The sequence below is a fragment of the Populus nigra genome, chromosome 12, assembly GCF_951802175.1.
Source record: "Populus nigra chromosome 12, ddPopNigr1.1, whole genome shotgun sequence".
NCBI lineage: Eukaryota > Viridiplantae > Streptophyta > Magnoliopsida > Malpighiales > Salicaceae > Populus > Populus nigra.
The window spans coordinates 10,181,324-10,205,169 of NC_084863.1; the positions used below are offsets into that span (position 1 = coordinate 10,181,324).

Consider the following 23,846-nt stretch of genomic DNA (forward strand, 5'->3'; position numbering starts at 1 on the left):
ACAGAAAAAGTAGATTGGGAAGAGAAAGATTTTTAGTTTAATTTTGTGTTTTGAACCAATTCAGGAGTGTTTTGGGTTCATAGATTAGTTTATTGTGGTTCTAAAGGTGTTTATTAAATTAATGTTTTTAGGTGAAACTAGATTAAAATGTTGTTTTGTATTCAAAAAATTTGTTTATTGAGCTTCCATATTGGTGAAAAAAGTAGATTGGAGTTAAGAAATATTTTTTATTGAATTTTGTGTTTTTGAACTAATTTAAAAATATTTTGAGTTCATAAATTAGTTTATTGATGTTCTAAAGATTTTTATTAAATGTTTTTAGGTAAAAATAGATTAAAAAAGGATTTTTGAATTAAAAAGATCCCTATCTAACTTTTCATCCACATCTCCTGTGGTTGAAATCTGGGCAAGCGAATGAAATGTCATCTAGCGAATGACATGTCGTATGTTTTTTATAAAAAAAATTAAAGTTTAGGCGTGTGAGTCTAGACTTGTAGGCCCACACATACTGACCCTTCTTTCTATTGAGGTAGATGCTTAACCCTTTTCTATGTTTTTTTTAATATATTGTTTTTGGATTTTCATTGAAATGCACTATAAATAAAAGGCTTAGAATGATATTAAAATTGCTATTCAATTTCTCTATGGTTCTTAAATAATATTATAGGTTTTTTTTATAAGAATGGCACGTAGCAATTTCTTTTTTCTAATTAATATTTGAAAAATATGAAAAAATAAGGAAAAAAATTCTCATGAATATTTAATGAAAACAAATTTCTTTTCCTTAAATTTTTTTGATGGATTTTTACTTTAATTTATCATATTTACTAATTTCTCTACCTTCAATCACGGTATTTGCTTCTATGATGTACATGGCATATCTCTCTAAACTCCAGCAAAAATGCTTAATTCATAATAAAACTGGGAGCATTGGAAAGAAAGCATTATCTAAATATTCAATATGCACATAAAATGGCTAAGGATAAACACAAAAATTTGCCTCCCCAAGATGTTAATACTAATTTATTAGTATTTGCATAACCCAAATTTTGAAGCCTCTCAAATATCTAAAATAAGGAAAGAAAAAATATTTCAAATTAAAAACATATTTTAAAAAAATAAAAACAATTAGAAAAAAAATACAGTTAATTAATTAAGGGTGAAAGCAAGAAGAAATATTGATAACATGGTTGAAATTGACTAAATAATTAAAAAAAAAGGGGAAACATACTGAAGAGAGAAACACAGAGCAGAGAGAGAGCCTCCCTAAAAACCTCACATCACCATTATTGTCATCGTCTTTGTCACAAGCAGCACATGAACAGCAGCTCATCTCTTGTCTGCAACTGGCTCGAAGATAAGCTAAACTCTTTCTTCCTTATCTTTTCTACTTTTCTGGTGGATTTTGCCAATGTTACTATTCTTGCATGATTACTATTCATCCATGATTTTTTTATTTTTATTTTTACTCACTTCTCTCACGTTAACTTTGTTCATAAAACTTCACTCTTGCCTTTTTAGTTATGCAAATGAGTGTATACAAATTTATTTTTAGAAGTAGTTACTATTCACTCATGCATTTTTTTTTTATTTGCTTCATGTCAACGTTAGTACTTGCATTTCAAAAAACCGGGCTTTTGCCTATTTCACATATGTAAATATTTACTTTAAAAATAAAAAAATGACAATTAGAATGTTAAGTCTTTTAGTTTTTAGGGCCTGATGAAGGCTTAGAGTGATATTTTATAGTTTAAAAGAAGTTCAAGAAGGAGCCAGTGAGTTTTCAACGAGTTAGCATTGTGTTTTGATTAAAATTGGTTTTTAATTACTAGGTTGACTGTGTCTTTTAAGGATTGATGTAAATGAGATCAATAATACGTCTATGAGTCTTTTCAAAGTAGGTATCGATATTGATCGAGCGTAATATTTTGCTCAACTTTTTTTAAATGATAATAATAAAGGGGTCAATAAATATAAAAAAAATTAAAAAAATCATTGATGAATATCTACCAATAATAAATTACTTGCAAATAAACTCATAAACTAGTTTTGCTAGTAGATGGCAAGTGAGAAATGAAATCTGGAGAATTTTATCTTCTATTAATCATAATTAACTCCTTATTTTGATATCCTGAACTAGTATATATTTCAGAATTTTTAATTTTCTTGAAAAACTAAATGGTTGACTTTATTTTCGGTATTTCTTTTAATTTTGAACATCCCATTTATGGACAAATAACTTCGTATTAATTTTTGGCCTAATTAATTTGGCAATTCTTGTGCTTGGTAAACGTGGATAATAGGAAAAGTGTGGCCACGCTCCACAGAAGCTTGCGGAGATATGAAACCATCCCTAAGTTAAGCTATAGAAACTAATAAATAAAAGAAACTTGGTTATAGCTACGGCTAGTCCAGCTCCTTATGCTTTCCTTTTACGATATATATAACCATGCCCGTCGGCGTAGTCACCGGCCGTCAACTTTTGTCACATCACCATAGAACTAGGGCGTCGTTGACAATCAGCATCATATTTAAGCCCCTTGGCTCCACCCTTGCGTGGAAAATGATTGCTATTAATTTACACATTTATACAACCTAAAATATAAGGAGTTAGTGTCAGCTACAAAACAACGAATTAAGAGTAAGAAATGGTATATTGCTGTTCATCATCCAAACTGGTATACTAGTTGCATGGCTACATCCACAGGCGGTGTGCCTCCAGGGTTCCGATTCCACCCGACGGAAGAAGAACTGCTTCATTACTACTTGAAAAAGAAGGTTTCTTTTCAGAAGTTTGACATGGAGGTCATTAGAGAGGTGGACTTGAATAAGATGGAGCCTTGGGAGTTACAAGGTACGTAAATATTATTTGATAGAACCCTAATGTAAGTAGTTTATGCATATACATGAGTAAATATAAGAATTTTGATTTCAGCTCCCTTTAAGATCGTATGTTTTGGTTGAAATAATTCAACCCTCTTTTTTTCCCATTCATCGATCTTGATTTAAACTTGAAATAATTTCTCTCTCGCCTTGTGATCTTAACCACTTGGTGTGTTTAATCTATATATCCTATATAGCTTATGGGAAAAAAAAAAGAACTTGAAATAATTCGATATATTAACAACGAAGATCTGTAGCGAAAACGTAAAATAATCTTTACCATTTATTTCTTGATCAGCTGGATTTTATTCACCCCACCGAGATATAGAATTTCATCTTGTTTCCTCGATAGTTTTGTGCATGAAAGGGAATTTAAGAAGTAAAAACTTGCAATATTTATAATTAGTCCATATATACCAACCAGTTAAAGCTATATTTTTGGTTTCATCGACTAAAAATGTTGTAGAAACAAGAAACCACTGAGGGGGATGCTAGCTAGCTGCGGTTAATTAGAATATTATATATGTGATTTAATTGCAGGTACGCCTTGTAGATTTGGTTATATGATCAGATCAAGTCAACCATATATCAATATAATTAATGCAATGATCCCAAGGAGAGAAAGACACTGATAAGAGTTGAATTACAACTCAGTAGCGCAGTGACTCAAAAGCTGATTAGCCATTCAAACTAAGATCTCTTATAAACAACTCCTGAAAAAATGGAGTGAGCTAATTAATTCATTTTATATCAATTACACGTGCATATGAGCTGACTAATTGTGTATCATCTCCAGTGGATTTCAATTACTTTTTGATGATTTTAATTACTACATGGTGATGCATGAGCGTGTGCGTGCAGAGACATGTAAAATCGGGTCAGCGCCGCAAAACGAGTGGTATTTTTTCAGTCACAGAGACAGGAAATACCCAACAGGGTCGAGAACGAATAGGGCAACAAACGCAGGGTTTTGGAAGGCAACCGGAAGGGATAAGTGCATCAGGAACACCGACAAGAAGATTGGTATGAGGAAAACACTTGTTTTCTATCGAGGAAGAGCTCCTCATGGCCAAAAGACTGACTGGATCATGCATGAGTATCGGCTTGAAGATGGTGACGATGCTCAAGGAAACGCTGGTGTAAGTCTTTCCTCCTTGCTAATACCTCACTGCCCCAGCTAACCAAAATACTAACAAAATTATTTTAAGAATGACTGCAATATTTTTGCATGGCAAAAAAAGAAATAAGAATAGGAGTGTCATTTTTATGCATATATCTGCGATCACCTGCTCTAAATGTGGCTGGTACATGAAAACAGCTGGCCGGAGAAAACCTCTAGCCTTAGAAACTATAGCAGCAGCAGCAGCAGCAGCAACAACTCTTATCTTACCAACCGGATAAATGATTTGAAATTCGAATAACAGAGAGGTCATTATAAGTAGCTAGGATATCGATCATATACCTCTTGAGCCTCTTCTGTGTATATTTTAGCTCAACATCCTTTTAGGGAATTAATGGTTCACTCAAGCTTGTTGATGAGACATTTATATTCTGTATGCATGTCTAGGAGGATGGTTGGGTGGTCTGCAGAGTGTTCAAGAAGAAGAATCTATTCAAGGTCAGCAATGAAGGAAGAACCGCAAGCATGGACTCATCTGACCAACAACTCCACACATCAAGCAATCAATCTCGAACTTCCATGTACAGAGACAGCCAACACTTAATTCGTCAACACCATAACCATGGTAGCACTCAACAGACTTTTGAACCAAACAAGCCTGAGCTAGCCCATTACCATCATCACATGGAAACACCCCATCAATATTCTCTCTTCCCGTCCCAAACCCTAATGCCAACTCATAAGCCTTTAGGTTATGACTACTCGGCTCTCCCTTCGGGGTCACCTGTCATGGTCAAGCAACTCATGTCGAAAGCTAGGGATGGTGAGAGTGGAAGTGAAAGCCAGAGTTACCAAGCTTGTGAGCCAGGGTTAGAGGTGGGCACATGTGAAGCATCTCAACAAATGGTTGCAGGAAGAGATGAGCAGGGCATGAATGATCAATGGGCTGTGCTTGTCACTTCTCATCTAGGAAATGAAGATTCTTCCAAAGGGGTGACGTTCAATGCCGCAAATGCACCATCCGCGCACCCAATTAATCAATCCTCACTTCGTGGGGAGATGGATTTTTGGGGCTATGGAAAATAGTGGTACTGTGTTCTTAGTTCCTTTCGTGTTTCTTTTTGGAAGACTACGTACTATGAACATGGATTGGAACCGGTCATGAAAAAACGCCTGAGTGTAATTCTAATTGATGATTGTTTGCTGGCTATATATGTCTAATTGGACTCCATTCCATATCTTTCCCTCTCGCTATATCTTATGCATTTTGTTATGCAGTTTATTTATTTATTTTTTAGAGCTTTATCTTAATTTTGGTGCTACCATAAAGATCATACACACACACACACACTCTTAGTTATATCTTCTTTCAAATCCAACACTACTTAAATTCTATGCTTTTATGTTTTGATGTACAAATGTTCTAACATAAACTCTATTATGTCAAATTCAACACACCATATATTATTAATTTTATAAAAATAACATTTAGGTAGCATTTGTATATTGTCTTAACTACTACAAAAATAACATAACGAGTCAATACGAAGAAAAGATGAAAAAAATAAAGATAAAATTTTGTTTGATAATAGTGCAGAAGATAGATTTGATTAATGGTGGACAATATATACATTATAAACTACCGAAAAAAAATATTTTACCCCTTTATTTTCTAGTCATTTTATAAAATACTTGAAACACTACATATAGATAGTTATGTTTTTATTTTCATAATATGCAAAAAATAAATTATTAATTTATTAAAAAATATATGATTTTAAATTCTTATGTAAATTTTGAAAAAGTTACTTATTGAATAAATCATAATTTGTTTTAGTTAATTAAATTTGTATTGATATAGATTATATAAATTTATAAAATACTTTATTTAATAGACATATAACTTCACAATATTTAAACAAAAGAGTTATGATTAAAAGAAAATATAGAGAGATCGAATTTGAAAGTGACAAATTCAAAAAGGATGATTTGCCACATTTAAGAGTTATAGTGACATTGAATGTCCAATTGATAAAAAAAAAAGGCTTTAATGATTAGAAGATCACTTAATGTTCAGATTAAGAATGGTGATGTAGAGTAAAAAAACGAGAACATCTTTCATACTAGATGCCATATTAGTTCTAAACTTGTTAGAAAATCAAATATGAATGCTATTAAGCATGAAAGACTTTATAGATTTTAATGATTGAATGATTATGATGAAGTAAGAGTCACTAAATAGGTTTAGATTTTTTTTCAGTTGGAAAGTATAAGGATGAGGTTTTGTATGACGTGGTTCATATGTATGCTACTCATATATATATTATCAGGGTGCCCTTAGCAATTTGATAGGAAAGTCAAACATGTTGGGTTTAAAAATAAATATTTTCTTAAAAAGGATAGAAAGACTTTCACACTTGTACCATTGTCACCTATATAGGTTTATAAAGACCAACTGAAGCTGAAAAGGAAAGGAGAAGCTGAAAATTCAAAACAACCATGTGTGAATGTGAGGAAGAGTGAAAATGATGGAAGCATTGAAAGAACATATTCAATCAAGGTAGAAAAAAATAAGGTTTCAACCGAAAGAGGAGAAAAGAAAAAAAGGGTGAGAAAAGAAAAGAGTGGAAAAATAAAGAAATCAGTTAGTTTTTATACAAAAAGAAATGAAATTAAATATGCTTATTTTTCTAACATGCCTATAATTTTACTTGTGTATAAGAAGACATATTTTAACACTAATAAACTTAATCCTTATATTTCTAGTGTTTGTGTTTTTTTATTATAAGATTGTAAGGATATTTTCTCTAATAAGATTCCTAGTAGGTTGTCACCTGTTAGAGGAATTGAACATCAAATTGTGATGAATATTTGTTTAAATAAAATAAATTGCGTGAGCCAAATTGTTCTATGAGTGAATTGTTTGTTCATGAAACTCATGAAGGTAGTTTAATGGGACACTTTAGGGTCACTAAGATTTTAAATGTTTTGCATTAGCACTTTTAATAGCCTAAGATAAAAGAGGATGTGCAAAAAATTTGTGATAGATGCATGACATGTAGACAAATTAAGTTTAAAAGTTTTACTTATGGTTTGTATACTCTTTTACCAATACCTAAGGAACCTTGAGTTGATATGTTTATAAATTTTATTTTAGGATTGTCTAGGTAAAAAAGGAATGGATGCATAACATGTAGACAAACTAATTATTCATCTTTTGAAATTGTTTATAGCTTAATCATTTAACTCCTTTTGATTTAATTCCTTTACCTGTTGATGAAAAGGTTAGTTTTGATGGCAATAGAAAATCATAGGTAGTGAAGGCTCTCTATGAGAGTGTACAACTGTAAATACAAAAAAAGAGTAAGTAATATGCATTTGAAGCCAATAAGAGCTTAAAAAGGGTTATCTTCGAACTACATGATCGAGTATGGGTATAATGTTTAAAAAGAGGTTTTTTAAAAATATGAGGTCTAAGTTGATGCCGAGAGGAGATGGTTCATTCCAAATCCTTGAAAGAATTAATGACAATGCTTGCAAAGTGAATCTACCAAGTACTATAGTGTTATTGCTACTTTTAATTATTTTTTTTTATCTCTCTTTGTTTGATGTAGGTAATGATTCGAGGTCGAATCCTTTTGAGAAGAGATAAGATGATGCGATCAAAACTATACCAAAGGATTCATTAGAAGTTTTAGATGGATCAATTACAAGATCAAAAGCAAAGAAGCTAAAAGATGCATTCAATGGGCTTATTTAGAGTATTTGGACCAAGATAAATTTCAAAGAAACTACATTTTCAATAAGTGATATCAAATTTTAGTCAATTTGATCCATGTACAATAGGGGTATAATCCATTTACTTCATGGGCTAATTAATTTTGAAAACTAAAGGATTATATGTTTCCATGTGTTTTATAGATTCTAAATTACGAGAGGATTCCTTATTATATGTTGAAACATAAGAGGCTAAAAGAGAATTAATTGCAGGAGTTTTTCTTATTTGTTTTGGATTTAAAAGGGAGTGGCACTTCACATATTTCAACTAAAAGTTCTTTTCAAGTAAGGATTTCATTTAACAATTAATTGCTTCTTCTAATTTATCATGTGTGGCAACTTGGCATTAATATTCAAAATTATTATTTTTATTAGTTTTCATGTTTTGAGCCTTAATTAAGATATTTTGAGCTTTATTTTAATATGGGCTAATTAATTATCTAGGTTTTTTTTTTATTTCAAGTATAAATATTATTATGTAAAACAATATTTTTTAATGAAGTTGGAATACATTATTGATGCATATCTATTTTGTGTGTGAGAGAGAGGAAACTCTTTTAATTTGGTTCTTTATTTAAATGCTCTGACTTATCGAAAAATTAATCAAGTTTTGTGGCATTTCTTATACTTCTCTTTCATGTCTTTTCATAGGCATTGGGTGGAGTTCAACTTCTAAAGTCTTGACGTCTCAATACAAGTTATCGTTGCGTCAAACTCAATCACAAATCTTAATTTAGCTTTCTTAAAAATAAAATAAATAAATAAGCTTTTTTGATATAGTTTTAGATATAAAAAAATTTCTCAATTCAAAAATCAAAATTTGTATACACTTGAATCTAATTAGATTGATATCTAATTAAAAAATAACTAAAATTAAGATATTTGATCTTGTAACACGGATCATACACTTCGTTCTGTTTAAAAACTATGTTTCTTATAATAATATTTTCATTTAGTGAAATATATTTTTAATATCTTAATTATACGACAATAAAGTGCATGATAAATTTTTTGTATGAAATATATTTTTAAAAAGTAAAAAAAATCATAATAAATATGTGGGGTTGAGAAAAAAAAAAGTAGATTATTTACAATAAATGGTGAAATTGCATTACTCTAGGTTTGAGTTAAATAAAAAAAATAGATTATCAATAATAAAGGGTGAAATTGTATTTTTTTAAATTGAGGGACAAAAAAAGCATTAAACAAAAAAAACAAATAAAAGCCCAGATGTCATGAATTAACATGTTAAACCTATGACCCGGCTAATGGACTCAACTAGGTTAAATGATTTTTTTATCAATTTTTTTAAATCAAATAGAAATTAGAAAAAAATAAAAAATAAATAAAAAGAGCCTAATTGTGTGGGCTTGAGCATTAAAAACAATAGTCCATCCACGTGGGACTTCCATCCCAGCCCACACACTTGGGCTTGCCTTTATTTTATTTTATTTCTTGAAGGGGTGAGCCACCATTTTTTTAATAAAAAAAAACAGCAAATGACATGTCGTCTATTTTCTATAGAATCTGATGACTAGTAGTCGTTGGAAAATCAGGTGTTCAGGTATTTCTATTAAAAACTTACATTTAACCCTAAAAATCTAACAATCATATCCATTGCCTCAAAAAAATCCAAAAAATAGCTTAAAGAACCCGAAATCTGCCTAAACTTGAAATTATTCTTGTAGTTAGATCTACCTCATTAAGCAAGTTGAAGGAAAAAAAACACTTAGGTGAAACTCTTATCATCAAATGAAATCCATTGACACTGGTATTGATTATTTTTGTGGCCAGAACGTTACTTTCTCTCTCTACACTAAAATCATATAAGCCTCTCTATTCTCTCACAAAAATAGAAACTGAAAAATAAGGAAAATAAGATTTAGTATTAAAATTAAATTTGAGAAAACTAAAGGGATCGATCATCCAATAACTAAAAAAAATAGGGGAATAAAATGAACTTTCCAAATGAAATTCAAAGCCACTATCTATTTTGCCTGTTCTTTTCACTTTGATCCTTTATCTTTTTATCCAACCATTTTCTAAAGAAAAACAACAATTAGTTGCTAATTTGATTTTAAAAGGGCTCATTTATGCAAAAGAAAAAGAGTTTATGGACCAAACTAAAAATTTTAGAAAAATCATTATTCCAATACATAATGATTTGTAAGAAAATAAACAGTGAAAAATACTATAATTGTTTCCCCACAAGGCTTAGTTTATGCTAATAACACTACTAATTAACCGCTTGGTAACTAGTGTCTAATAAAAAGTGTGTGTGTTATACAAATACACACAGACACTAGTTTATTCATTTGTGTTTTCGCTGGAATTGTACATAAATTTTCTAAGACATAAAAAACACATTTTGATCTTTAAGAACTTTCTTGCATTTTTAGTAAACTCGATACAACAGTTTAAACTTAAAAATCCCTACCTAACTCTTTAATTGATATCTAACAAGCACGCTAACCCCGTGATCTGAATTATGGACTCTATTGGATCGAATTAATTTTTTATTTTGTTATATGATAGAAAATACCAAAATTAATATATTATCAACTCAATACTAAAAGATAAAATTCAATAAAAACCCACACTAAATGATTGAATTAGCAACAAAAAAACATATATATATATATATATATACACATAACCCGAATTTTTAATTAATACTTAGTCAATTTGCAACTCCAGTTATAGATTCCACTTAGTCTATTTAATTCTTTTATTCTATTTTATTATATGATAAAAAATAAAAAGCAATTTATTATCATTTTAATATTAAAAGATAAAATTTAATATTTATTCTCTAAATGATGGACTTAGATAAAATTTAATAAAATGCGATTTATCATCACCCCATTTAATTCAATTTTTTTTCTTTAGTATAATTGCCTGCCCCTTTTCCGAGGAAAAAACTTCTATTGAACAAGGATCAGCACAACACCTCCATGAGGATAACATCCAACGAACCACGGTGGTAATTTATTACATATTTTACAAATCAGCAACTGATTTTTTGGGGAAAAAGAAAAGGGATCTTCATATTTTACAAAAACATACTGCATCATCTTTTATTATTCCTCCTAACCAGGAAGGCTATGAGAGAACCCACATCTGTGTCCAAAACCAGCACGGAACAGGCGCACTTCGACTTAGGAGCTTTCTTTGTCATAAACTTCACCAGCATACTTCCAATTCATTACCTTCCATATGTTCTTCAGATAATCAGGTCTGACATTCTTGTACTGCAGCATGGAAAATAAACTTCCAAGTCATATAAGAGAGATTTGCAAACAAACAAAAGGGTGTTTAAATTTGTGATTAGCCCAAACAAGAACAATAGCTAAGACAACACCGAGGAAAGCAGGGCTTTCAGTAGCATTGGCAAGAAGATGAACCTAACTGGTCACATGACAAGTTCTTTTTTCCAGCAAAATAAGTTGTGGAGGGGGGAGGGTATGATTGCTTGTCATTTTTATCTTTTTCCAACATCAAGATCCACAAACTGGCTGCCAATTGATTGGCCAGTGAGCTCTACATGTAATGTAAAGTAAAAGTTCATAATGGAAAATGGGTGTGAGGAATGCTCAAAGATTGTTTAGGCAAAACAAATGAAGTCCTGGTTTCATGTGTTGGGTGCAATCAAATATTAAAATAATTGCTGCTTTAAGCACGAGGAAAACACAAAATGCAAATTGATCTCAGATTCAAGGACTCAAAGAAGAAACCTAACCACTCATTTCATCACCAACAAGCCTTTATTCCATGAAAATAATATAGTCCAAGGAAGATTAGAAACTTTCACGTTTCTTATTGTAAGCAGGTGACACTTTTACTTCATTTCTATACTCTGCACCCCTCATGCACTCTTGCAACAAAGAGGAACAATTTTGAAATTCATGATGCTCACACTAACCAACAAAGTTTCTTTAAACAAAACTCTCCAACACATTCTAACACATAAAGCCCCATAGTGATAAAGATAGGTCAAACATAATCAAAACCTACTATTACAAGGTCCTCTCAACATCAGAAAGCGACCACATTGCATAATTTAGAAAAAAAAAAAAAACTCTACCTGCAAATAATATGCATGCTCCCAAACATCAACACCAAGTAATGGAACCAAGGGTCCTTTAGTTACCAATGGATCCTGTCACAAGAATCATAAGCATAATTAGATCAACTAACAATAATGAATAATAACAAGTATCTGCAGACTAAATAGGTCTGGGGAAATCTATCTCATCTAGAATCTAAACCAAATATGTAAAACAACCAAATTCAGCAATTGCACTGACAAGTCCTTTTTCTAACTTGTAAAAGTTAGATAATTACAGAACTCACAAACAAGCAACAAACAAGATAACTGTTTAATCATTAGCCAACATAGACTTCATTCTCTTATCCGAAAGGGCAATGACCAGCTCCAAAAACAATCATAGAAATAATAGATAGCGATTATGGCAGGAAGATCCAGATAACTGTTTAATCATTGTTTTATTTATACATTAAAGATTATAGCAAAAAGATCCAGATTACAGTTTAACCATTGTTCTATAAGAGAATCATATAAATTAAAGCAGTTCTGTGTCTATCTAGTATTGTCATAAGAAGTCTATGCTTTTTTCTTAATATGATGAATGGATAAAAATTTAGATACAGCAAGAATTGAGCAACTTATGAAAATTTAATTAGTCATTATCAATTGACTTGAAAACAAAATCTGTAAATTTACCTGATTTTCTGTGGTCTCAACCACAAGTTTCTTTGATTCTTTGTCCAGACCAAGCCACTGCAACAAGAGAGGAGTGTGTAAGGAAGACACAAAGAAGCATATTATAACTAATGTTAAAATTGAAAACCTTAAAAGTTTAAACAAGCTGGCCTACTTACCACCCATCCAGAGCCCTGTACAGCAGCACCCTCTGTGCTCATTTTTTTAATCAATGAGTCCAGAGAACCAAAATCTTCATCAATAGCCCATCCCAGCCTACCATGTGGTGGTTCACCGCCTCCTTCCTGCCATATATAAGCGTTACAGTTAGGTACAGAAACAATAGCAGGTGCCAAATGTATCTACAAAAACAATAAAACTTACTTGGACAGGAGTGAGATTCTTCCAGAAAATTGAATGGTTGACATGACCTGCGTGAGAATAATTAAGTCAAGAACTGATAAGGAAACATTAGTACGCATGTCAACAAACAAAAAGTTTTGAGTTCTAAGCTGGTTTTTTTTTTTTTTTTTTTTTGCAAGTTTCCATGATCACATGGACAACCTAAAGATGAAGCGATAACCACTTGAAAGGCAATACATAAAAGACAAATGATTTTTCCTACAAATCAACAAGCAAGAAAATAGATGTTTCAGAAATAAATAAATCCTAGAGCAGCGGGTAGATCTTTCCTATGCAAAACATTTACAATCTTTTCCTTTGCAATCAAACTAAATATATTAGATAATCTTTGAGCTGGTTATTCTTAGTGTCATGCATTTAATGGCATCTCAACTGGGTGTCTGCTTCATCATAACAAGAAATTTCCAAATACCAGTTTATCAATGAACAACCTAAACAGAGTGAAAAAGGAAAATATCCCATTCTTAGCATCGATCTTGGCCAGAAATAATGAAATGCTGCTGAATAATTATCAAATAAAATAAGCAACTCTCTTTCCAAATTTCAATTTTCTTGTTCGAATTAAAAATTTCCCAAAAATAAACAAACAAATAAAAGCCTTTCCAAAGAGAACCAAATTCAATGGCCATTCAAGCTCTCCTCTCTACCAAGGTAGTCCTCCCTAAACAAACTGAATTATCAAACTTAATATCGAAAAAAATTAGAAATAAAAAACCTCCGCCGTTGAACTTGATAGCGCTCTGCAATTTAACAACAGCAGAAGAATCGCCCTTTTCCATGGCATGATGAAGTTGCTCGAGGGACTTATTGTAATTAGTGATGTAAGTCTGGTGGTGTTTCTGGTGATGGAGCTGCATGATCTCCCCGCTAATTGCAGGCTCCAAAGCTCCATAATCGTACGGGAGATCAGGCAGGGAGAATGTCTGCAATCCACGGAATTGAAGCTTCAAGCCTAGGCCTAGGGTTTTTCGAGAAACGAGAGAGCGTAGAGCCATTAGAGCGTGATTTGTCTTTCTCGTCCACAAGTGGAGTTAAGTCTTATTATTATTATTATTATTATTAACTAAGAAAATAAAACGCATGGAGATTCACTGTATAAAATACAATGCTGATCCTTTCAAATGGCACTGTGAATGCACGGGTTCACAATGCTATTTTTTTCAGTTCTTTTTAATTTGGTCGGCGAATTTGTTGAAGAATGATGAAATTTTTATCTTTTCAGTTTTTAGAATTAAAGAAAAAAATTAATTTTATTTTCAAATTTTATTTTCTTTATTTCTTTAGCTCCTGATGTTAAAAAGATAGAAAAAGTCATCCAAATCTAGTATACAGGTTTTTTTAGCTTGAAATTGCTAATAAAAACATATATAATCTTGGTAATATTTTTTATTTTTAGTTATTTTTTAGTTTTATGATGGTTTTTTATTTTAAGGTTATGAATGAGTTTATCAAGTTTTTTATGATGTTTTCTAAGAGTTTTGAGTAAAATAAACAAGTTGGAAATTCAGTTTTTTGATTGAAAAAACTATGTGCTTTGTTTTTCTGACCACCACAATGATAATGCGTTGTTTGATTTTTTTTTAAAAAAAAACCCTAACACGTTTGTCATCCACCCCATATGTTAAAACAAAAAAAGGCCCATCAACGCAAGATTGTCCTAGCAGGCCTACACGCACACCCTTGTTTTCTTTTCTTTTAAAAATTATTTTTTTATTTTTTAATTAATGCTTTGTTATATATGTTTTTTTAATTAATTTTTTATTTATATTTAGATTAATACTCTTTATCTCTTTTATTTTGTTTGAAGAGCCTTTTTTAAATGATAATTATTTTTTGGTTATTTTGTATGCATTTAATTTTTGAAAATGTTTTCTTGATTCATTTATAAATTATTTGTATCTTTTATATAGATGAATTTTATTTTTAAAATAAAAAAATTTATTTTCAGATAATATTTCTAATATGTGTAGCCTTACATAGTTTTTTTTTATTCAATCAATTTAATATGTGTATCTGTTACTATTATTATTTGATTGAATAAAAAATTATTTTTATAAATAAATTTAGCAAACACAATCGAGTAAATGTCTTGTCTTACGAGATTAAATATCTTAATCTATATATTTTTCTTGATTTTTCCAGTGTTATTTCTAGTTATCATTTATGGATTTTTTTTTTTTCATTTACTAACGTATATAGTTCTTGATTTATTTGATTACATATATGCATTAAATTTTTTTATTTCCATTTAGAATTTCTTTTCAATATAATAACGTGTCGAAAAAGCCTGCGTATAAATTTGTTTTTGTTGAAAAATTTTATATTCAATTAGACCCTTAATTGACAAAAATAAACTCTCAAACTTTGTAATATTGTTTATATTGGTCATCAAATTTTTAATTTGTGTAGTCACAACTACTTTTAGTATTTTTTTTCTCTCAATACTCCTTCAACAAGACCCAAATTGTCTATCTAAATGGTGTCCTAACTAGCTGAGAGTTAATTTCTTGCCAGATTATGACCAAAAAAACATATTTTTTTATGAAAATCTTGATTTTTCTTGGATTTTTTTATTTTTTATGAAGGAAAATGTTTTTGGAAAATTAGAAAAAAAAACTTTAGGGATTTAAAATTGGGTTACGAGAGGTTGTTTGCTTTGTTTTCTTGTTTTATACATTTTTTGTATTTTATTACCATTGTTTAGAAATTGTTCTTGTTTTTTATTCATTTTCTTTTTTTCACTCTTTGCCTTAATGTTATTTTTTCTTTGTCTGCTTGTAGGTTTTATTTTAATGTTTAGTTTCTTGGATGTGCTACTGCATATTCTGATTATTTAGCTTATTTTCCCTTGTCAAATATAATTAGCTCAAATCTCATCTATTAGTGTTGTTTCCTTTTTTTTTTCTTTGTTTGCTTTTAGTGTTTGTTGTTTCTATTGTATCATAACTACCTTTCTTTGCTTAAACTATTACTTTTTGGTGGTGCTCGTTGTTGCTAGTGGTTGTAATTTTTTTTTCTACAGGTTTCTTCATCGCTTTTCTACTAGATGTTTGGTTTTTTATTCTTAATTAAAAAAAACTTAGAATTTTAGCAGGGTCATCTAAATGTTGTTTGTTATGTTGGTTGTTGTATTATTTTTGTTTTCTTATAAAAAGTTTCACTTTATGGTTGTTTTTTTTCTTGTCTGAAGTTTGTTTCCTATTATAGCTTTTACCCTCCCTTTTTATATATATATTTAGCTTTTTATCATTTTTTCTACTGTATGTATTCATCATCTTAGTTCCTTCTGAACTATTAGTCCCATCCCTTTTCATTTGTGTTGCATTTATCATGGAATTTGATTATATGCTTGATTGTCTTTGTGCCTGCTAATGGTGGTCTCACTTACACATTTGCATTATTGTTGCTCTCTATTTTGATCTAGTCCATTCTTTATTTTTTATTAGGAAAAACAAAAGATTTACATCATTGATTATGTCACAAAGAAGTCTTAGCCTTTCAAATGCAATGACAACTTTAATTTCTAGAATTTGATTATGAATAAGCAATTTGGTTTCGTTAAATTTTATGTGTTCTAGTAATATTTGAATCTTACAATGCATGCATAACCATAAAAGTTAAACAATCAAAATTATATTATATGTGATCCTAGATATTGTGGCTTTGATTGGTCCAACTTAGAATATTTTGTTTCCATAAAAAGAATGAATATCATCTACAATATATGTAGGAAAATGACCCCGTATCAAATTTTGATATTAGAGACCAATTTGTTTTTCCTTTAAATAATTACATGTTGACATGTTGAGACTATAATTCACCTTTTATTTAATGTTGTAAAATAATCTTTCATTATGTTTTTTCATTAGGGAAATAATTGATATAGTGGAAAAATCTCAAATCTCAAACCAATTGGTAAGTAGAGATATATAAAAGATAAGCATAATCAATCATATAAAAACACATATAAAATTTATATGGTTTGACAACTTAGACCTGCTTCACGAGCGAGAAGATCAGTTAAATTCACTACGTGAAAGTAGAAGATTTCAAGTTATCACATAAACTTTCTCTCATCTATATTCATGAAGTAACCCAAAAATAACTTTTTCTCTCCTTTCTCTAGTCACTAAAGTGTAGAGAATGAAACACTTGCAAATAAATCTTACCTTCAAATATGACAGTTTTAGGTTTTTATATGGATTACATACATGAGTATTTCTTTTCTCACATAAGCTTATAATTTAGAACAAACCCAAAAATTCTCAACCTTTACTTAAATTGAGCCAATATAGAAAACTTGAACTCCTCTTTGATCACCTCCACCAAACACCTTTAAAGTAATACAAAAACCAATCAAGATTAAGGAATACTTGAACTTAACTCTAGAGATAGGTTTCATCAATATATATATACAAGGTTCTTAGCTATAATAATCTTTTTCACTAAAACAACACCTTATGATATGATATTTAAAATAAAGTGATACTTGACATCAATATGTTTGGTCCTTCTATGATACTTTCAATTCTTGGCTAGATAAATAGCATTCTAGCTATTATAATGATAAAAATTAACTCATGTGACAAACCAAGATTGCGAACCAAAACTCCTAGTTATAAGACCTTTTTTCACTATTTATATCAATTCTATATACTTAACCTCTATTTTAGACAAGGCAATATTAGATTGTAAAATTGCTTTTCAACTAATAACATACCCTGAGAGAGTGAAAACATAACCTCTTAATTACCCCTTCTTATCTTAATCACAAGTACAACATGAATATATAAAGCTCTTAACACTATCTATAGTGCTACTAACCATGTCATATACCAAACCAACATCTATAGTACCTCTAAAATAAAAAAGTATCGATTTCACGGGCTACTATCTAACTTTACTATAATTCCTATAAACCTACTAATTATATTAATAACATATGAAATGTCTAAACGCGTGTAGACCATAACATACATAATATTTCAAACTTCACTAGCATATAGAACACCTAACATATGCACTTTCTCCTTCTTATTTTCTGGTCATAAAGCTAAAGATAACTTGAAATGGGTTGTAAGTGGAGTACTCATTAACTTGTAATTTTGTATACCAAAACACTCAAATACTTTCTTAAGATACTTTCTTTGTGAAAAGTATAGATTGTCAGCATTTTGATATCTTTGTATTTTCATATATAAATCTTTTTTGCTATACCTGAATCCTTCATCTCTAACTCACCACTCAATTGATCCTTTAAACTATTAATCTTAAACATATTCTTAGAGGCAATTAACATATCATCAACTTACAATAATAAGTACACAAATAAATCATCTAAAAGATTTCTAAAATACTCACAACTATCATACTTGTTGTAACCCATTTTTGGGTCCCCCACAAAATATATATATAAAAAATATATATATAGCCAAAGGAGGTTAAGAAAAAATAACAGGAGGCAAAAGCACTCAGAAAATGGTCGGAAAATTGGTCAATGAGGTTAAAAATACAAAGATTGTATTTTTGACAGTATATTCTTGAAGGAGGAGAGCCTTGTTGAGAAGGAAAATTTAAAATTTGAGGAGAAAAGCCCAAATTTGGTTGTTTATGGACTTAATTGGATTTTTAAATGAATTTATAGGGGATTTGATTGTAAGAAAAATTGATTTCTAAGTCAACTTGGGCTTTAATTAGAAGAAATTTAAGTTCTGGGGCCAAAATATATTTTTTAGGAATTTATTAGGTCAAATCAGGGGCTTAATTGCATAAATATTGAAGTTTAAGGGCCAATTAGGGACTTAATTGAAGAAATCCGAAACCAAGGACCAAATCGAAGAAGGCGCGTAAGTGTAGGGGCTGCAATTAACGAAATCAGGGGCCTAATTGAAAAAATTAGAAGTTTATTGATCAATTAAGGGCTCAATTGCATAAATTAGAGGTCAAGGACCAAAATGAAAAACGCGGCCAACAAGAGGGGCGGAGACCGAAATTGGCAGGGATGCAATTGAATGAACAAAAGATGATTGAGGGCTGATTTGAACATTGGCGCATGTCTGGCACCACAGTTAAATGAAACGTCGCGTTTTCTCTAAAACGACGCCGTTTCATATATATATATATATATATATATATATATATATATATATATATATATATATATATATATATATAAAAGACCGAACGGTGCCGTTTTGAACGGCACTGTTCCCCTTTCTTCTTCCCCCCCGAACATGCAGCGGGGAAGAAGGAAAAAAGGATGCTTTTGGTTTGAATTTTTGCAGGGGTCCTCTCTCTCGCCTGGAGCCCACCGACCAAACACAATGGCCGACCATCCGCCGCGCACCTGCCAGAAAACGGGGGGAGCCGAACCTTGGCAGTCACGCCCAATGGCCGACCAGCCGGCTGCTCCCCATGCTCCACAGCAAAAAGCCACTCACTTGGCTCTATAAATAACACCAACACAGCAGCAACGAAGAGGAGAAAAAAAAAATACCCGAAGAAGAGAGACCCGAAAGAAGGGAGAAACCGAGAGGGGAGAAAACAAAAAAAGAAAACAGAGGTAAACAAAACAGACCGAGAGAAGAGAGGGAAGGGAATGAAAAAAGGAAGACAGAAACATAGGAAGAGGAAGGAAGAGTTGAAAATTTGAGGAGAACAAACCGGGAGGGTTGTCACGGGAAAACGCTAAAAACAGAGCGCCGCCGCCGCTGCTTGGAGCCGCCGTCCGTGAGCCACCAGCCTCTGCCTAACAGCAAGCCAACGCCGCCTCCACGCCAGGTACAGTCTTCTTCACCTCTGCGTTTTAGTTGCAGGTGTTTGGCTCCTGCATGCAGAATCGTTCTGCATGCAGGAGGCGGGGTGGAGAAAAATAATTCTCCCCCCCGCTGGGCCTTTTTTTTTGGACTGGGCCAGCCTGATGCTGGCCCAGCTTGGTATGTCTAGGCCGGTCCCGGCCCAGACTGAAGAAGAATTTTAGGTTGGGCCGAGATCAGCCCAAATTATTGTTGGGCCGAGGTCGGCCCAACCTCCTTTTTTGGGTTGAGTCCAGCCCATTTATTTGGGCCGGCCCAGCCCATTTATACATGATATATTAGGCATATTGTATTGTTTTTTTATTATATATATATATATATTAAAAAAATTTGCAAAAATTATTCAAAAAAATATGTGATTTTCTGTAATTTTATTATTATATTTTGATTAATATCGGTTTGTATTTTTATACTGTAAATATACAAATCCGGTATTAAAGTACCCGGTTTTCATCAAAACATCAAAGATTTCAAAAATAAAAAATGTCTTTTGCTTTCAAAAATTTCCTTAATATCTTTAAAAATATTGTTGATTTTTCTGCATTTTTTATCAAAGTGGATTAATATTTGGTTGCATTTTTATACCGTAAGAATACCAACCCAGTATTAAAGTACCCGATTTGCGTCAAAACATAAAAAAAAATACATAATTAAAAAATGTTTTGTTTTAAAATACGGCCTAGTCTCTCCAATATATATATATAAATATTACAACATCATATTTTTCATACAACAAAGAAAATTTCAAAACGATATATGTATTAGCATGCATTTTAGCTTTAATAACCAGTTTATTCAAGCCATGAGAACTAGGCCAATATTTCAAAAATTCTAAAAAATTCTTTTTGTCTTATTTTTTATATGGGATTATGAATTTATACATAAAACGTATTCATGATATTAAAAATATGGTTTTTTTACATAGACATTAGAACGGTTAGTTTTTCCCCGATAAGATAAGGACCTCCTTATTGAGGAGGACTTTTCTTGAACCATAAACGGACCAACAACTAGGAAACACAACGGGACCTTGAATTTTATCAGACAAATAAACAAAGCAGCTTACCTTAGGTATGGCGTATTTGGGGTGCTAATACCTTCCCTTTACGCAACCAGTCCCCGTGCCCGATCTCTGAGACCAGTTAGGGTTCCTAGTGATCAAAATACTAGGTGGCGACTCCCACACCATTTTTCATTGCTAAGAGACAAAGAATTCCTTATTTCTCCATATTTACCATATATATATATATATATATATATATATATATATATATATATATATATATATATATATATATCCCCCCAATACCCACTTGAGGGTGGACGATCGCCGCGACGTCGCGCACCCGCGACAATACTCACTCCTGAAGTAACCATGTCTAAGCATAAAAATATTAAACCTTTTATACCATTGCCTTAATGACTACTTCAAGTCATATAATAACTTCTTTAATAAGTATACATGGTCTTCTTTACCTTGAGAAACAAAATCCTTTGACTGATACATATAAATCATCTCCTCTAAGTCATCATATAGAAAAAAAATATTTTGATATCCATCTGCTCAAGCTTTAATTTAAACAAAGAAATCATAATAAGTAATACCTGGATGAAACTTTGTTTTTCACAACTATAAAGAACACTTTATTAAAGTCAATAACTTCTTTTTGTGTAAAGCTCTTAGCAACTAAGTGTGTTTTAAATCTTGCATCTTTAATCTTTAGAACTCTATCTTTCCTTTTATAAATCTATTTGCAACCAACAATCTTCTAGCCATATGGTAGTTTAATAAGCTCTTATGTTTGGTTCTTATAAAAGAGGCTAAATCTTTTTATTCATAACAAGTATCAACTAAAAAATTATTTACAAGAAATTTTTTCTTTGTAAGAACAAAGCTCATGATCATTAAATTTCTCTACAACATTCAATGTAAAATGTACTAAATCAACATAAGTATTATTAACTTGTACTTTTATCTGTCTTATTTGTCTTTCTTTTGCAATACTGTAATGTTGTTTTTTAGGTATATTTTTATCATCTATATCTTGCAACACTTTTTCAATAGGCTCAACTAAAGCATCTTTCTTTATTGTCTCTTAATCTCTAACTTCAAACTCCACCTTCTTATTGGTACCTTATTCCATCTCAAGATCAATAATGGTTGACTTCTTTTCCTTACAAAACATAACAGACTAATCAAAGGTCACATCCATGTTAGTAATAAACTTAGATCACTTGGAATCAACACATTACAATTTATATCCCTTCACCTTAAATGCATAGCATAAGAATATATATTCCTCGTTCTCTGCCAAGTTTATCTCTCTTAATATGATCATAAAAAGACAATTAAATACTCTTAGTTTAAAGTAATCAATAGGAGAACTAGACCATACTTCAGATGAAGTCTTCAACTCTAAAATTATTAATAAAGATCTATTTACAAGATAACAAGTTATTTTAACTACTTCAGCCCAAAACATTTTTGATAATCCATTTTGTGAAAGCATACAACGAGCTCTTTCTAAAAGTGTTCTATTTTCTCACAATATAATATTTAATAGTTCCTTCATTATTATATATCTCATTAAACTCAATTGAGAATAATTCCATACCATTATCAGTTCTTAAATACTTGATCTTCTTATCATTCTACTTCTCAATCAAGGCTTTTCACTACTTGAAGGTGACAAACATATCATTTTTTTTCTTTAGAAAATACACCTAGAATTTTCTAAAGTAGTCATAAATAAATATCAACATATATATCATGCTTTATCTTTTAACATAATAGGAGAAGGACCCTGAATGCCAAAATAAACATAATACATAGTACCATCGGTACGATGAATAGTCATAAGAAATTTCACCCTTACACTATTTACCATAAACACAATGTTCAAAGAAATCTAATTTACTTGTTTTCTAACCACATAATAAATCTTGTTTACTTAATTCTATCATTCCTCTCTCACTTATATGTCATAGTTGCATGCGTTTTAATTAAGTAGAAACACTATTTGAATAAATCAAAGATGACACACTAGTTCAATCAATAACTGTTGAACCTTGAAGATGGTAGAAACCATTAATTAATTTTCTTTTCATCACAATAAAAGCACATTTACAAACCCTCAGAACTTTATGTTTAACATAATAACCATAACCTTGGGAATCAAGAAAACTCAAAGAAATTAAGTCTTTTTTATCTCTAGAATATGTTGAACCTTTAATGTCCTAACAAAGCCATTGTATATCCTAATTCAAATTGTACCCTTACCAACAACAACAATTCTTTTGTTGTCTATTAATAAAGGAGTACCATTGACAAACTTATAAGTGTCAAAAAAGTTTTTATTAAGAAAAATATGATATGTGTAAGTTGAATAAAGAATTCACCCATCACCTAAACTACTAACAAACACAACCAGAACAATTTCAACGTCATCAAAAATTTTCCCTTCACTAGCAATATTTACAGCATTAAAGGTTTTCTCCTTTTCTCCTTTATCTTTTTGCTTAGGACAGTTCTTTCTAAAGTGCTCCATTTCACGACTTATATTTTGATCTAGACTTGGCTCTACTACCTAGACCCTTATTATTTGTTTTACCTATCACAATCAAGCTCTTTGCATGATCATCATTATGACTCTCTAACACATGTTTTTTCAACTCTCTGAAGTTTAAAGATGATTTGAAATCTTCTAAACTAATATTATCCCATCCATACAATAAAGTATCAACATAATGATCATAAAAAAGGCAACAAACACAATAAAATCAAAGCCTCACCCTCATCTCCAACCTTAAAATCAACATTTCACAAATATGAAAGTACTCTATTGAATTCACCAAAATCATGTTTAATGGGCGGCATACCTTATTTTATTTGGAGAGTATACAACTAATGTTTCAAATACAATTGATTCGTTAAGGATTTGGTCATGTAAAGAGTTTTCATCTTTGTCCATAATCCAATAGTTGTAGTCTCCTTAATAACCTCTCTCAAAACCTCATTAGATAAACAAAGTTGAATATAATTTTATGTCCATTTCATGACATTTTTTTTTCTCATTATCCATCCTTTTAGACAAACTATCTATAC

At 30.9% G+C, this 23,846-nt stretch overlaps 2 protein-coding genes across 2 annotated transcripts; one reads left to right on the forward strand and one right to left on the reverse strand.

Annotated features, from left to right (window-relative positions):
- Nucleotides 1-2,577: 2,577 nt before the first annotated feature.
- Nucleotides 2,578-5,234, forward strand: LOC133670217 (protein BEARSKIN2-like). The gene is made up of 3 exons (XM_062090732.1): nt 2,578-2,854; nt 3,745-4,022; nt 4,451-5,234. The coding sequence occupies exons 1-3, from the start codon at nt 2,692-2,694 to the stop codon at nt 5,087-5,089; spliced, it is 1,080 nt and encodes a 359-aa protein (XP_061946716.1). The 5' UTR covers nt 2,578-2,691; the 3' UTR covers nt 5,090-5,234.
- Nucleotides 5,235-10,685: 5,451 nt separating this feature from the next.
- Nucleotides 10,686-13,979, reverse strand: LOC133668879 (superoxide dismutase [Mn], mitochondrial-like). The gene is made up of 6 exons (XM_062088872.1): nt 13,642-13,979; nt 12,888-12,934; nt 12,683-12,808; nt 12,525-12,581; nt 11,865-11,939; nt 10,686-11,031 (listed from the first exon to the last, which is right to left on the reverse strand). Exons 1-6 carry the CDS (start codon nt 13,919-13,921, stop codon nt 10,939-10,941), a joined length of 678 nt encoding a protein of 225 aa, XP_061944856.1. The 5' UTR covers nt 13,922-13,979; the 3' UTR covers nt 10,686-10,938.
- Between the last annotated feature and the right edge of the window lie 9,867 nt (nt 13,980-23,846).